The 16,314-nt window shown below is 49.5% G+C and overlaps 1 protein-coding gene across 1 annotated transcript; it reads right to left on the reverse strand.

Moving 5' to 3' along the window:
* Positions 1-572: 572 nt before the first annotated feature.
* On the reverse strand, positions 573-15,234 carry UHMK1 (U2AF homology motif kinase 1). Its single transcript, XM_040072713.1, has 8 exons — positions 14,943-15,234; positions 13,656-13,948; positions 10,766-10,957; positions 9,906-10,000; positions 8,887-8,963; positions 5,455-5,553; positions 4,516-4,604; positions 573-4,064 (listed from the first exon to the last, which is right to left on the reverse strand). The coding sequence occupies exons 1-8, from the start codon at positions 15,232-15,234 to the stop codon at positions 3,918-3,920; spliced, it is 1,284 nt and encodes a 427-aa protein (XP_039928647.1). The 3' UTR covers positions 573-3,917.
* Positions 15,235-16,314: the final 1,080 nt, after the last annotated feature.

A 16,314-nucleotide genomic window follows, 5' to 3' on the forward strand; every position in this document is an offset into this window, starting at 1 on the left:
ACTGGGGGCACAATGAGAGGAAAATGAAGACTTTTATTAGTGTCTTAACAGGAGTTGTAACAGTACGGAAATTCTACGGTAAATCACAGTTACTGGTCTCTGGATGGAATGCAGTTGGCATGACTTGAAATAAGGGGGGATGGAGTGGAGTGGGGAAGCAGAATGGGGGCAGCACGTCCAGGCTCCGTGGAAACCCTGGCAAGGAGGGGGAACTCAGAGGTACTTTGCATATCCCCCGTCAACCACAGGAGACAGGGGAAGATGTCTTGCTGCCGAGCCAACAGCTGTGGTGAAATCCCCCTCCTCAGATGAACTTACTTCATTAAAGACTACTAATAATGTTAACAGCCCCTTCCATCCCAGCCTCCAAGCTACAACCACCCTTCAACTGGAACTGGAAGGAGTTTTGACAGCCACAGCTGCCAAGAACAAATACGCTGCCATGACTGGGTCACAGTCCTGTCCCCTCCGATGGAGACCCTGGTGCATGGTGACAGAGAACTTGCTCAGCTACATTTCAGTGCTCAGTGACATTTCAGTGTCCCACAAGAAGGGCACGCTGGACAACCACCTCGTACTGAAGCATCATTTATTAATCACCTGTATCAAGCACACATCTGCTCAGCAACGGTGCATGACGGGATACAACAGTTGACATCTAACCCAAAGGGAGGCACATGGTTACAGGATCCGGCACAGCAGGAGGAAGTGTACTGAACCCTCTGGAAAGAACCTGGGTACAACACGGTGCTCAGGCTATGTTGTTACAAGGCTGAAGACCAGTGAGAATTAAATTAGGAATACAGCTAAGATTGGAGCTGACTTGTGCTTTGGCCAGTGATTTAAACACTAGTTGCCCTACGACGAGGGTAGGACTGTGTAGGTCAGTGCTACACCGAGGGTTACTGGGGGGGAGCAGCACAGACCAGGAAACGCAGCGAGCATCTGAGTGGAAAGCCTCAACACTCGTGCACCTCAGGCAGGCAGTAATCTGGAGATGAGGAAAGCCAAGACCATCCCAGACACACCATGACAAACGCCTTGGACTGAATCACGATGCATGCTTCAGATACAAACTAGAGTTAAGGAACTCCAAGGTTTTAGCAGGGCTAAAACTTATGGCCAAGACACCAACAGATCGCTGAGACACCAGAGTGAGCTTCATCTTGGGTAGAAAAAGTCTTGAAGTTGGAGGGTGAGGAATAACAATAGAATTGCTTTTAAACTTCCCTGTACCCCACAGCCCGCAGAAGGGTGGATCCAGTGACAGGACAGAAATCAACATCTTCAACTCTTGCCAGGAAGAATATAAAGAAAAGCAGCTTTGAGGTTTTTACCCAGCTCAGTGCTTAAGCCTGGTCAAGGAATATCTGGAGAAAAATGTCTGGTAGCAGGAGTTTGCACCATGAGGATTTATTTAGCCCCTGTTAAAGAAGCTGAACAAAACCTCAGCCAAACTCTGGTGAAAGAGCTGCCATACTGCAGGAACAGGCTGTAGCTCCTCTCTGAAGATCAATCCTGGCACAGCTCTATCTTTAGTTGAAAGAATTCTGACTGAAAAAGTCACGCTTGAAAGATGACAGAGCAGCTCACAGTCCTAGACAAATGCACGCGAGAACTTCAAACACATTTAAGTTCCATACCTGCATCCTAGCATCTCCCTGTCCCAGTGTTGCTGTAGGTGACAGACCTCACACCCTGCATCCGGGGAGCTCGCTGCAGCCCCACCTGGGCTGGCACTCAGTAGGGCAGGAGCTTTGGGGCCTGCTTCTGCCAGCTCAGTGGTGCTGACATGGTGGCATTCAACATGTGCATGTCTGGACCAAAGTGCTTTGACCCCTGGCTCAGCCCACAGGGACAGCAGTAACGCAGAGCTGAGGAGGTCCGCCAAGACCCAACCATACTTTAAACACTGCTATTTTTACACATAGGAGAAACCCTCACCCAGTTAATCATTCAATTCCTCCCAGACACTAAAAAGTGCTTCACTAAAAGGACAGTTAAATTAAAAGCAATGAACCACACGCCCCAACTATGCAAAGGCTGCTGAACAGCTATGTACACCAAAGCAGCATCATTCCCAGAAAAATCTGATCAGCAAATCACACCTTAAAATCATTGTGGGATTTTTTTTTTTTTTTCTTTCCCCTGGCAAGCCCACCATCTCAAAGGCAACAGAAGAATTCAGAGATTGGTCCTTTCTGAGGGAGTTTGGTAAGGGCCACAGTAGACAGGACTATACACCAGCACAGAGAGCAACTCAGACTCATGAAATGCCACAGACATTGGATCTCCTGACACACCATGCACAGGGCAAAAAAATCAAGAGGAACTTTTTAAGTGCAGGATTCCAGCAAATCCAGCATCAGCCAGATGCAAACAGTAAACTGCAAAATAATTCAGGTCTTATTCCTGGGAAGGTCAGGGATGGTTCAGGCAGCTGTCCACAAGTATTTCATCTGAAGAAAAGAATTCAGGAGGGCTTTCCTCCTCACTAAAACTGGGACCAAGACCACAAGCCAGAACATGCTGGTGACTCTAAACAGGGCTGTTTCACACTGTGCCCAGCAGGAGCAGAGTGCCCACCCTGGAAGGACAGGCTCTGCTGGGTGCAGTGGTTTGGAAATCCCTGGGAAACAGCCTCTGCCTGCCCCATGGCAGCAGCTGACTGAAGCCACGGGAGCAGAGCGGGAGGAAGCGATGCTGCTCACCACAGTGTCTTCCCCAAAGGCGTGTGGCTGTTGTCCCTGACACTGAAAGACCTTCTCCTGGCCAGTTCAGCCTGATGGCTGATTAAGCCCTTTCCGTACAGGATCTCAGATTGTCTCAAGCCCTTTTTGTAACCTATGAAGGACCAAAAGTGTCAGTGCTTCTAATCTACAAGTCTTAATGAGTTAATGCAAAACCAAAATGCACAACACAGAAAAGCCAAGTGTGGGACCTACAAACGGACAAATATTTGTTCTTATAAGACTCCCAAGGCAGGAGTCCTGCTGTGACACAAAGAATACTTTGTGCTGTAGCGCTCCCTTCCAAAAATGTCACCGAAAGATGCTTACATATCACAGATGATTTGGCATCAGGGCTAGGGAGCATCAGTGCCAGCACAGGGTATGTGCTAGAAAGATTAATCCACACGGCAGGGTTTTCACATCTCCTCAGGCTACAAAGTGCTTACAGGTTGTGTTGGGACTGAGGCTGGCACCGACCAGATCTCCACCATCAGTCCCAGCCCACTCCAGGCATACAAGCAAGCTCAGCTCCCCACAGGCAGCATCATCCACACCTCACTGCCCAGCCCAGCATCAGCTGCATGGCTCTGCTCAGGTCAAGATGACAGGGTAACCCCACAGGCTCAGCAGATCCAGTTTCACTGTCTCCCTCTGCTCTGTGTGAGGAGAAGACTCAGAAGTCCTCCTGGTCTGGTTCAGAGAGGTTGGTGTTTCTGCTTCTTTATTTATAACAGTCATCAACAAAAAGCAGGCAAGCCTTCCTCCTCCTCCTCCCCCGACACTGGAGAGGAGTACTTGCAATGTAGGAAAGCTTAACAAAGAAATCCTCTCCCCGGAGCCAAGCCCAGTGCTAAGGCCAAGGCTTTGGTCTCATTTCGAATGGCTGAAAAGCCCTTGCCAGGATCTGCTCAGCCTCCCGGGCTCCCCCTGTCCCGCGGGCGCCCGCGGGGCAGAGCCACACCCCCTGTAAATGAGCAAGCACAGCACACACACAAGCACACGCTGAAAGCTCCGGCCTCCTCGGCATATCACAAAGCAGCAGTAAAGTTTCAAAGCCCATTCAAGTCCTTTGCAACCCTCCTTCACAGATGACTCAGAAGCAGGGCTAGGAAGCTCTTTTGCACATTCAACTATAAAACGTGTGAGGAAGAGGAGCAAGACAACTCTCCTGATTGTTGCTACTGCCTACAGCAAGTTTTGGTACAGATATCCTCTCTTATAGGCACTCAGTGGGTAAAACGTAGCCACAACAAACTTGCCATCAAAAATCTTTCCAGTCAGCATTTTTTGGGCAGCTTTGGAATCACCAGCATTTGCATATTCAACAAAGACCTGAAAGAGAGAGAGGAGAAGTTGGACTTCAGTGCACCATGCCACTTGCTCCCTTCCACCCCTGCAATGGAGGAAACCACTCCTAAACAAATATTTCCCCTCCATCCTTGGTTGAGCAGAGAGCAGAGCTGAACTTCTAAATTGGGATTTCACCTCCTGCTCCTCCATTTGGTAAGGTGGGAGAAAGTATGATGGTGGTCTATAGCCTCAACAATTCCTCTCCCACCCACTGGCTTCTCCCCTTCATTCTGTCCATCCATGCTAAAGCTGACTGGGCACCTCCCAGGTTAGGTAACCTTACATAACCGGGAAGGAACCTGTGCTGCCCTTCAAAACATCCATTTATTTTTAGCACCGCCATCAGGCAGGAGATTTTCAGGCACTGAGCAGCAGTCCTGCAGCACATGGAGCATATGTAGGAACACACAGCCTCTTCCCTCCATTCACTTACTTGGCCTTTACCAGGATTCTCCTTTGGAATAAGCAGGGAAACCACCGGTCCATATTTCTGACACTCCTCCCTTATGTCTTCCAGGATATCTGGGAAAGGAAAGAGATGGTTGTCTTTCACTTTGCAAACTAGGGTGAGCCAAGAAACCAGTGAAAGCGAGATGAACACATCAAGAACACCCAGACAACAAATATCCCTTTCCTCTCCATTTAAAATAAACAAGCATGAGGTGACACAGCAGAAGCTTACACTGCTTAGTGACCACGTAATGAGATGGAAGTGCCTGAGCTGAGACTCTGGCACAGAGACCTGCAGGCAGTGAACCTCCAGCAGCAGCTAAAACAGTGGGGATTTAGGAGTGCCTGCTATGGGCACTTGGAGGAGGGGAACTAAAGGAGCTGGCACACACCCTTCTTTGTGTGAGCAGAACTCGGCCTTTCAACCCGTGTCCCCAGAGCTCTCTCATTTGTGCCACTCACATGGATTTGACTGCAAGCAGAAATGCAAATCCCACCATACCTGCCATCCACCACACTTTAGGAACTCCAGCGAGATATTTTAGTTCTCTGCTGAGATCTTGACTAAGTTCATTAGCAAATTTTTAAGGATCTATACTATTGGGCTTCAGAGCCCTGTACATATCCAACAGAAGCTCAGAGCCACAAACACACTGTGAATTTGACGGGCATCTAAACAAAGATTTTTTTTTTTTTTTTTTAATCTGGGATCCTTCAAGAATTCCCTACAAGCTCTGCTTTCTCTCTCAATCTCAGTCTCAATTCTCTCTTGGTACAGTTGACCCCTTGTAACCAAAGTTCAGCTGGACAGCTCTGCTTGCTGTTGTTGTGCCTATTAATTGCCCACCTGCCTGCTCCCACATCCCCAGAGCCACAGAAAAGAGTCTGTAAGACAACATTGCTATATGAGAATTGCACCAACCTTCATATTCTTCTTCACACTGCAGAGAAGCATCACTTAGAACATTTAGCAGCCTCAGCACAGGTGTGGGGAGCATCACCAAATCTTCAATATGGGGAGCTTTTTGACACCCACAGAATTAAAGAAAAAAAAGTTCATGTCAAAGGAGCAAGCAAACAGGAAGCTGACTCAATATGCATTGTGATACTCAAGCACTTACTGCTCTTTGCAGTACAGTTTTGCTTCTCTCCCCTATTAACTACATTTACAGTCTGAATTTTCCATTTCCATCTTATTTTTACCTGTGCACTGAGAGACTCTTCCAAAGGGTTCAGTGCACTCTGCAATTATTCTGAGGCCAGCATCTGAAACTGCTTTTCAAATTAAGGCTAGAATTGTGTCTCTTCAGCCCAGTCTCAGAAACTGTTGTGACCTCAAGAACTATGCTAGTTGAACAAACTACCCCAGCTATATGGAGATGTGAGAAGATCAAAGGAATACTCTGCAACTGCCTCTCCTGTCACTGCTCTGATACAAGCTGAAAACAGGCTGGCCAGCTTCTCTAATTCCAATTCTTCAGCTGTACTAAGGCACAGGCCTCAGATCTCCTTAGACTATCTTTTAGTTCTTCTCTGAACACCATAAAAACCCACCTCCCCTCAAAATCCAACTGCAATCCACAGTTTTAAAGACCACCATATTTAAGCTACTTAAACAACGCAGTGCTGTAGAATCAGGGACGGCCATAAGGTGTGTGAGCAGTGATCCTGTGAACGACTTCACAGGAGCAGAGATAAAACCCTTTGGGTGGGCATTGGACATAGGGCACTTGGCTCTAGAAAACAAGCAGCTCCAGGATGGCCTGGAGCAGGGTGGCATAGATCCCACTGTGGGAGAAGGCAACAGTCAAGGAGAAAAGGCTAATGACAAGCTATGACAGTCACATTTTGAGGATAATCAGCCCTCTAGAAACTTAAAGCCACAGAGACAGTGTCACTCCTGCAGGGAAAAAAAAAGTTTGATTTCATGTTCCTGTACACTAGTGACAGGCCATTAATGAATTAAAGATCTGGGCACATGACTTGCAGTACTTGGAAAGTGTTAAAGTGCTTATTTGTTTTGGCAGCTACAGCAGCTGAACACAATAGCAGGACCTCACAGCTCCGCCACTTGACAGTGAGAGGGGAGAGAAAAGGGAAATGGCTTCATTTCTCCAGTCTGAGCCTTCTGACCATGCCTGCAAAGTGAGCTGTTATTTCCTAGGAAGTACTTTTCCCAGCTAAGCACACAATGCCTGTGAGGGAGCTGACATCTCTGCCAGGCACAGTCAGATGTTGATCTCACAGTGCAAAAAGAGATGCAAGGCAAGCACAAGCTGTAAATTTCCTTCCTGTCATGGAAGAGCCCTTATAAAAAGCTGAGAGTGTGAAAGGCCTTATCAGTACAGATGATGCCCAGACAGCTCTCAGGGGCAGCCTTTGAAGAAAGCTGCTGTCTTCAGATAACCAGTCACGTTCCAGCTCGTAGTGCACCTCTAGGACTATTCTTCCATAGGACTATTTACAACCAAGACACATCGGATGAAGTGAAGACTGAAAGAACATTTAAGTGTCACCATGGTCTTAATATGCTACCCCTTTTATTCACAGAATCATAGAACTGTTTAGGTTGGAAAAGACCTTTTTAATTGTGAACTCCAACCTGGCATGGCCAAGCCAACCACTAAACAATGCCCCCAGCTGCCACATCTACACATCTTTTAATGGGCGTAGTGACTCCACTACTCCCCTGGGCAGCCTGTTCCAATGTTTGACAACCCTTTCACTGAAGAAATTTTTCCTAACAACCAATCTAAACCTCCTCCAGTGCAACTTGCGGCTGTTTCTTCTTGTCCTGTCACTTGCTACCTGGGAGAAAAGACAAGACACTAAAGTAAACCCGTCCTTCATTTCATATGTCTTTTTCCAGTGAGACAAACCAACCCCTAGAATGCAGAGACACCCGGTCTTCTTGTACCCAAGTGACAAATACACTTCTGGCAATCCCCCTCTGCCCTAGGAGGTACTTTCTGCCCTGATCCTCTGCAAATACCAGGTGACACCAACCACACTGACAGCACAGGAAAAAACCTGATGAACTGGAAAGTCAAGACTTAGCTGTAAATGACAAGGAAAGCTATTCTCAGCTGCCTTTACTCTAAACAGAAAAGCCGTGTCCAAGTGAAAGGCAGTGACAGATCATTTTCTGATTTGCTGGGAAACCAGGAGTAAATGCTTCTTTGTGCAGACAAGCATATGTGCAAGTCTGGCAAAGAAAAGAAGCAGCAAAGAGAACTAAGAAAAATGGAAGCTGTTATATAAACTCCAAGCACTAACCACAGAAGCACCTTCCTCAGTACAGTTAGAGGTCTGTGTGTTTAAAACCAGCCCAAAAAGCACTGCCAATATACAATTCCCTCTGCTTTAAAGCAGTACTGGCTGCAAGGTCCAGCCATGGAAGGCAGCTTTGATTAGAACAGCCCCAGTTTCTGAGACACACATGACGTTTGAAAACAGGAATGAACTTGTTACTTCTGCCTAATATACAGAAATATCAGTATCTATAAGAAGCAACACTTAATAATCTTCGCTGCAAGGTACACCAATGAGCTTAAGAAAAGCAGGGCTAAGATTCAAGGGGAAATGATAGCTCAGCCTGAAACATTAATGTATGCTGCAGAAAACCTGGACGCACTGGTGCTCCTGAAAGCAGACAAGCTCTGGAGAATGCTACTGAGTTGTATTTGGAACAGAAAACAGGGAGAGACACAAGCCTAAGCAGGGAGGTCTCAGCCCACCTTTGCTGACTGCCTGCAATGCACATGGGGAGGTCTTGAGGAAACACAACTATTTTATTAAATCAAAGGGATAGCACCAGATGAAAGTGACATTGGCATCTGCCACATAGGTCACTGCAGGTTAGTCACTACAGAAACACCCCAAACACACTGGGACTATCTGACCTGAGCAGAGGCAGCAGCAGATGCCACCACCAGCCACTGCCCAAGACACTCACATTCCTGGTGATTTCTGAATTGGGAAACACTTGGTGTAAGAAAACCCACCCACTCACCACAAATAGCACCGCACTCTTCAAAAGCACCTCAACAGTCAGAACGTTAGGTAAACATCCTGGTTATTTCTGTGTCCTCAGATGAATGATGCTGCCAACAGCACTGGAGGCAGGGTTTAATCAGTCCAGGTAGGAAAAAGTGACAGCCTGTGGGGCTGGAGGAGTAGGGCAGCACTGAGAGCACAGGCATCAACTCTTGACCTCCCTCCTGTGGTGCCATGGAGAGCTGGCAAGTGCCACAGAGGAGCAGCAACGAGGCCAGAACATTAAACAACAGTTAATGGCTCTCAGTGCTGCTTCCAGCACATGCTGAGAGAGTCCTGAGCAGGAGCCACAGCTTACCAAAGGGAATGCTGAAGAATGGGCTGCATAAAGCCTTCTCAGCAGAGGCTCGTTTTCCTTGGTCACAATGAAGCATGCTGCAAGAGAAGATACCTTTATGTTGATGCATGTGACATTCCTGCACTGACACATTCCACTGAGGCTGGAAGCTCCCACAGAGGAACACCCTGTCTTTGGGGTGGTTATGATACAAGGAGAAGAGTGGGAAGCACATCCTGCAATTTGCAGCTGAAGCACACCAGAAGGATCCCCTGAAAGCATTTTGGGTAGATGGCAGAGCAGACTTTCCTTCTTGATGTCTCTCAGCACCAAATAATGAAAATTGCTCACTTAAAAGTCTACAAGGAACACGGCATGTTCCAGCTCCACATCCTCAGGCCATTCACTCTACACCTCAGGCATACATGCAGTCTCATGAGAATCACCACACTCCCAGGTGCTCCCATACCTTTTCACAAAAATGGGATTCAAAGCAGCTAGTAACCCAGAGCTTGCCTGAGAATATCCCTAACTTGGCTTTACTAGGGACTCCCAATGCTATTTCTGCCAAACTGTGTCCTCATTCCCTCTGCAGCCTCAGAGCACAGTCACAGGACAGTGAAAACAATCCCCTTGGCAGACTCCTCAGGAGATTTGCAAAAGTGCCTTTATATCTTGGCAGCAGTGGAGAGCAGCACTTTCTGCTCCCTCCCTCATTTTCATGATAACAATCCCCAAAAGTAGCAAAGTCTGCAGTTTTCTCCAAATAAAATCTCGGCTCGAAGTGCAAAGCACTGAGATAGCAAATGATCAACATTGTGACTGATACTCTCTGTGTGCTTACTCCAAATTGTGCCAAAATCAGAGGAACTGAAACGTCTCTGCTAACGTTTGCACTTGTTACCAGCACAGTGGGAGATTAAAAAAAAAAAAAAAATTTAAAAAATGAAGCATTAGGTGTGAGCTCTAAGTTGCTATGAGCAAGGCGTGACTTTACAGAGCACATCTTTAAGCAACAGTTATCAAAAATGCTACAGTACCTTTTGATAAGGTCTCTGAGGTGATAAGCTGGAATGGCCGAATTAACCACCCCCTCACTGGCAAATATGCGATCAATGATGGCAGAACTGTTTGTCTGGAAAGAAAAAGAAACAGCGATTAGGGAGGTAAAAACCAGGCTGTGCAAAGCTTGCAATATCCTATCGTTTTCCGAAGCAGACGCAAAGGACTGTGGTTCTCTGGGGCTTTGGGAGAGATCCCCAGTGCCCAAGCCTCAGATGTTAAACTAGCAGCCTCACATCAAATTCACTTTTTCCCATTTGCCAGCAAAAGCTGGAAATTTCCACGCGCAGGAAACTTTTCTGTTACTGTGGAGATTGTGATGCTGAAAGGATGCTCTTTCTGGGAAGGGGAACACAAAAGGTTATTTTAGACAGAACAGAGGACACTCAGGCTCCAGGCTCACAATACAGTGCTTTTCTCTTGTTTTTTCAGGATACAGACTTACAAGAAGATCCACAAGTTACAGCTAACATTAAACTAAACTCAGCAAATAATTCCTCTGCCACTGTGCTGCTGAACTAGCTGACAGCCATCTGCCATTGATTTTGCTCTTCCTCCTATGCTACAGCTACAGCCAGCACAGCTTGCTTACCAAATCTAGGCAAGACACAGTCTCCCTGGAACACTCCTATTGCAGTAACCTGAACACAAATGGCATTCAGACATTCCAGTCCCACAGGGCAGGAGGGTCTTTAAGGCTCGGGAATCCTAATTCTCAAAGCAATAGGATTAGATAAACATCCTGGAAAACTACCTAGTTGCCAGGTGCTACCTCACAAATCCAGATTATCAACAAGAAGCAGAGGGATTCATTTGGTGCAAGCAAGAACTGTCTCACCTTCCATTCCTGAGATTGGACTGTATGTTTCAGTTTCATTCCTGAGAACATTTCCAGTAAAACGATTCCCAGACTCCACAGATCCACAGCAGAGGTACATTCGGTCTCACTCTGGAGCCCTGCCTGCGCCAGGCAGTTCTGCAGTTCTGCCTCTGGAGCCCGATACCCGTCTGTTTGAATATATTTCACATCCTACAGGAGACCAAATACACGGAAAAGGTTGATTTTCCACACTCAGGTTCTCCACTCTATCCTTAATTCAGTTCTGACATCCTTCCAAAGGGGTCCCCAACATACTATTGCTAAATTGACAGAAAGCATTGTAGAGCCAGTTGTGCAAGGCAGGTAGTTCAACTCCCTACAGTGCCATGCTGAGAGAAAAACAGGACTGTCTGGAAGAAAAACATCTCCCAGCAAAACAGATGACCTCTGAAAGACAGCACTGCTGTGAGGAAGGGGCTGGATATCCCTGGACTGGCCCTTTAATCTCTCCTACATGCAGATGATGCAGGAATTTTTGGGGTAAGGGTTGAACACCCACAATATGCTCCCACGTCGGCTGCCTGAGAGCACAAACAGCCCTGTCTGAGCAGTGAGCATCAGGAGCTGCTGCCATTATTCATGTGCTGATGTTCTCTGGAAGCAGGCAGCTAAAATGCTCAGACATTGTCAAAGGCACCTCTTCCACCTCCCCTTGAAGCCTCAAGTGCTGCAGCAATCAATACCTGCCCAGCTGTTGTGGCTGGCACAGTGAGAGGAAATGTCCATATGCTGCCTGCTCCAAAGAAAATAGGGAATTATAGAATCACACAAGTACTGGCTGAAGGGGCTGCTCTGAAGGCTTCAGTCCAGTCTCCTGCTCCCAGACAATACTTGGTCAGTCAACTGTGGCTTTGTTCAGCCAAGTCTCCCAAGTGCCCAAAGACACACTGCATGCTGGGTCTTTTTAACACACGGGGGCTCATTTTAGACACACTGATGCAACTCAAGGAATGACAGAAGGACATGCAAGCCTACTTCCTCCTAGATAAGGCACAGGATCAGGAATTCTTACCATGAGAATATATTCAAACCAAGATTATATGGTTCTCTGACTGAAAATAAGTTTACAGAAGACATCTTCCAGCAACAGAGCTCAAAAGTGGTTTATGAACTAAAAAATGATACACAAACTTTTCATGCATGTCTCTCCTTCTATCAGTAGGGAGCAGAACCTCCAGAATGGCAACAGCAGCAACTTGGCAGGCCCCCAAACAACATTTGGAGATAGGGAAAGCACTGTGGTCAATGCCACCAGCAAAAACAGCGAAATAGAATTTCACTCCTACCACCTAAAGCATTTTGAGAGCTGTAAGTGGTTGAGACCTTGCTCTGTGTACAACCATTCCCTGTTAAACAGCAACGGCAGGAAATTTTGTATAAGGATAAGCTTGGCAGGGCTGTTGTAAATAAAAGTAACATGGTCATTGACTCAGATAAGGAAATTATGCACGTAGACTGTGGCCCAAGGCAAGGGTGGGGACAGGACACTGGTGCTTGGTGCACATTCAAAGCAAAGTTAGAAGGTTCACCCATACAACCAGGGTGCTCCTGAGAAAGGGAAAGGAAACTCAGCCCAAAGAGAGCAGATTGGAAGAAACCATGGAAGCCAAATAAAACTGGAAGTAACCATGGAAGCCCCATCAACTGTTATGAGGCAACTTACACAGCAAGCAGCAAAACACAGACCTGAATTAAATAAAAATATCTGCATTAGACACAGGACACCAGGAGCATGTATTTTGCTGATAGACAGCAACAGATTACCACCAGAAACTCAGCCAAGAATGTGGGAAGAACTGAAGACAACACGGGGGAATTAAAAAGTCCAAACACTAAAAGCAACTCCCGTACCAAAGAATTCAGAGAGGGGTCACCCACACAACCCTCTGATATTCACAATCAGTAGGCTGTACTGTCAATACCAGGTAAGCCAGTAAAAAAGTATATAAATTTAAAACTGCTAAGCGAGTAAAGTGTGTGGAATAGGGCCAAACCAGGACAATGTAGGAAGACACAGAAAAAATTACCATCCATCACCCAGTGATTAAAGGCAAGTGTGCTACAAGGTTACCTGATGGAAAAGCTTTACTGAGACTCCTCATAGGCCGCTATTGAGAGAGGGAGGAGTGAAAGGAAGATCTACCAAGGCAACAGCAGAACCTCCTGAGGCTCTCTGCTTCCATCAGAAGCCATGGAAGAGAATAAAACAGGCAAGGACAAACAACTCAGTATCACCACAACAAAAGTGACAGCAAGAAGACTGACCAGGACAAATGGGACAAAGAGTAGAAGAGGCAGAGACTGTCTGTGTCAATAAAGTACAGACACTGCCCACCCAGGACCAGACCATGGACATTTGATACGTGTGGGAAAGAAACATCCAGATTTCCCGAGGAAGGGAGGCTGCTGAAGACAGGGTGAAAGTAAAGGCAAGCACAAGGACACTGCTAGAGATAACACACTTGGCTGGGGAGGCTGATGGCAAAGCCTGGATTACTACTACACGTGATAAGGGATGATAAAAGGGAATTCTACATTTCTGGGTGCTCCCACTCATCTGACCACATAAAAACTAGCAAACTTTCCAGGAAGCTGAGACACCACTTTTCTCAGTGCATCAATAACACTGGAATTTGTAGCACAAAGGCTAAGACATCAACAGAAACCAGAGACATGCAAGGAGAATGGGAACACAGCTTTGGTGTCTGGGGCAGACAACATTTTAGCCTTTTCCAGTAAATCCTCAGCACCAGCTCAGCTCCTACTCTGATCAGGTCACTTGGAAAACATCACAGAGCCACACAACCCAACACAGAGCCATCTGCCTCAAGAGTAGCACATTCCAAACCTGATTCCCCTCTTTGAAGCTAAGCCCAAAGTCAATGAGCTTAAAGCACTCCTCCTCTGCGCTCCACAGGATGTTGCGTGGCTTGAGGTCCGCATGGACGTAGCCTTTTTGGTGCAGGAAAGCCAGGGCTTCCAGGACATCTCGGGCGCAGTGCTGGATCATCCACATGGAGCAGCCCTGGTTGCTGGAGTGCAGCAGCAGCTCAGACACGCTGATGTCCAGCAGCTCCAGCAGCAGACAGCGAGATGGGCCATTGGCAGAGTAGTGGTTGGTGAACACGCCATAGAGCGTCACTACACGAGACACAGGGACAGCATCAGTACCGAGCATGCGGCCAGCACCTCCCACCACTCCGCACCACAAGAGCTGTGGCAGGCAGCTCTGACGTTTTCTAACGGGTGATGTTCAGAGAGATGGAGAACCAGGGAGGAAGAAGCAAGGGAAAACAAGCCATGTCACCCCTACGAGCTTTGGGAGACAGGCTGGTGTCACAACACTCCCCACGGTCTGCTAAAGCGACTGGGCCGATTGCTCCTGCTCAGAAGGATGGTCTCTGGGACACAGATAAGCGCATCCCAGTGAGCAAACTGGACACAGTGCCACTCTTTAGACACGTCAATCTCATCCTGTGACAAACTTTGCAGAGTGGGAAGGCACGTGATGTCTGGGTGTCCAGGCACACTACAGCAATCAAAATGCATTTTACACAGACAAATAGTATCAGGGGTGGGTGAACTTCCACACTTCCGGCAGTCACTATTGACACACAAGCTTCCTCCCTTCCCAGGCTCATTCCCAGCCACGAAAGCAGCCCAGGAGCTGCAGCCCAGTGGGAACGCACTGTCCTGCAGGGAACACAGTCCTTGCTGGAGCTCTGGCACCCTGCCCAAAGGAGGACTCTGGGGCGCCCGGCCTGCAGTGACCCCCTCTGCCCATCTCTCCTGCCTACCCTAGGGATGTCACCTGCAGATCTACCACCCAGGGAAGGGCTGGGGCACCCAGGAGCACCCACTGCAGGGAAGCTGCCATGGGGTGCCCACACCAGGGGCCCTCAAATCTGCCCACCCAGAGGTGCCAATCCGAGGGGCACATTGGCCTGGGGGTGCGTTTAAAAGCGAAGCCGCCTGTATTCCCAAAGGAGCTGGGAGCTCCCTTCCCTGGCTGGGAGGGTGGTTTGGAGACACCAGTTTGGCAAGGGGAGGCTGCCCTGGGGGGTGCTCTAGGGACAGAGGGTGCCCGAAAAGGGGTGTTTGGGGATGGGGGCAGGGGGTGCCGGGGTGCCGTTACCGATGTTGCGATGCCCGCGGAGCTGCTCCAGCGCGGCGCGCTCCTTGCGGAACCCGTACTCGGCGCAGTCGGCGGCAGGCGGGCGGGCGCCGGGGCGGCGAGCGGGGCCGGACCTCGGCCCCGGGGGCGGCACGAACTCCTTGACGGCGCCGGGGGGGGCCCGGGGGTCGCCGCAGCAGCGCACCCGGTACACCGAGGCCGAAGAGCCACTGCCCAGCGGCGCCTGCACCTCCCACAGCCGGCCCAGCGCCTCCAGCAGCGGCGGCGCCGCGCCCCACGCGCACCCCGACATGGCGCCGTGCCGCCTCACATCGCCGTCCTGCTGCCGCCCCGCCGCCGCCCCGACACCGGCCCCGGCCGCCGCCGCCGCGCTGCGGCCGCCATGACACCGGAAACGGGGCGGCACCGCCGACGGCACCGCCTCGACGGGGCGGGGCCCGGGGCCCGGAGCGAGCGGGGCTCTCTGTACCGCCAGGGCCCGGGGCCCTCTGCCTCGGTAAGGCGGGCTGCAGCACCCTCAGCACTCCCGGGGATCGCACGCCCTCAGCCCAGACATCAACCAGGGCTTCCGTCGGGGTCCCGTCCCCCAGCACCCCCGAGGCCCGGTCCCCTCAGCCCGGGCACAGGCGGGCTCCAGCACCCTCAATAGCCTCGGGGTCCCGTCCCCTCAGCCCGGGCACTTTAGAGGCTCCCATGCCCACAGCATCCCCGAGATCCGGTCCCCTGTGCCCGCACACAGGCGGGCTCTCAGGCCCTCAGCCCAGACACCACCCGGGGCTCCCGACCCCTCAGTTCCAAGCACAGCAGGGCAGCCACATTCTCCACCCCAATCTGGACAACACCAAAGTCCCCCTCCGCCCGCTGGCTCCCATCAGGATAGCGCCAGGGTCGCGCAAGGTGTCCTCTCCCATCAAGGGAATACCACACATCAGCGGGTAAAAAAAGGAAAAAAAAATTTATTGTGCAATCTGCATCTCTTGTCCCAAACCACACACAAGCACCCACAACATAAATAGAGGGAGTAGACCGGCTGTGAGTGACGACCCTCCCTTAAGGGAAAGGTTCCCTTGGGATCACAGTGATGGAAGATGCTGGTTCTTCAGAGAGGGGCTATCAGTCCTGCTTTCCATCAACACCTACATTGCAGTGCAGACCTGGGCAGCACAGGCACACCTCTGTATCTGAGGGTGGAGGTGGCCATGCACAGCGTGATCACATTGTCACAGGGTGTGTGACACCTCGGCACTGAACATGGGCTCTGTGCAGCTCTGCATCCCTTCACTCTTGAGCAGGGCTTTCCCAGAGCTGAGAGCTGCAGGGCCCTGTGCTGCCATGGCATCACCACATGAACAGCAAGGGCGTGGGTGGCTGC

This window comes from Hirundo rustica, chromosome 9 (genome assembly GCF_015227805.2).
Source record: "Hirundo rustica isolate bHirRus1 chromosome 9, bHirRus1.pri.v3, whole genome shotgun sequence".
NCBI lineage: Eukaryota > Metazoa > Chordata > Aves > Passeriformes > Hirundinidae > Hirundo > Hirundo rustica.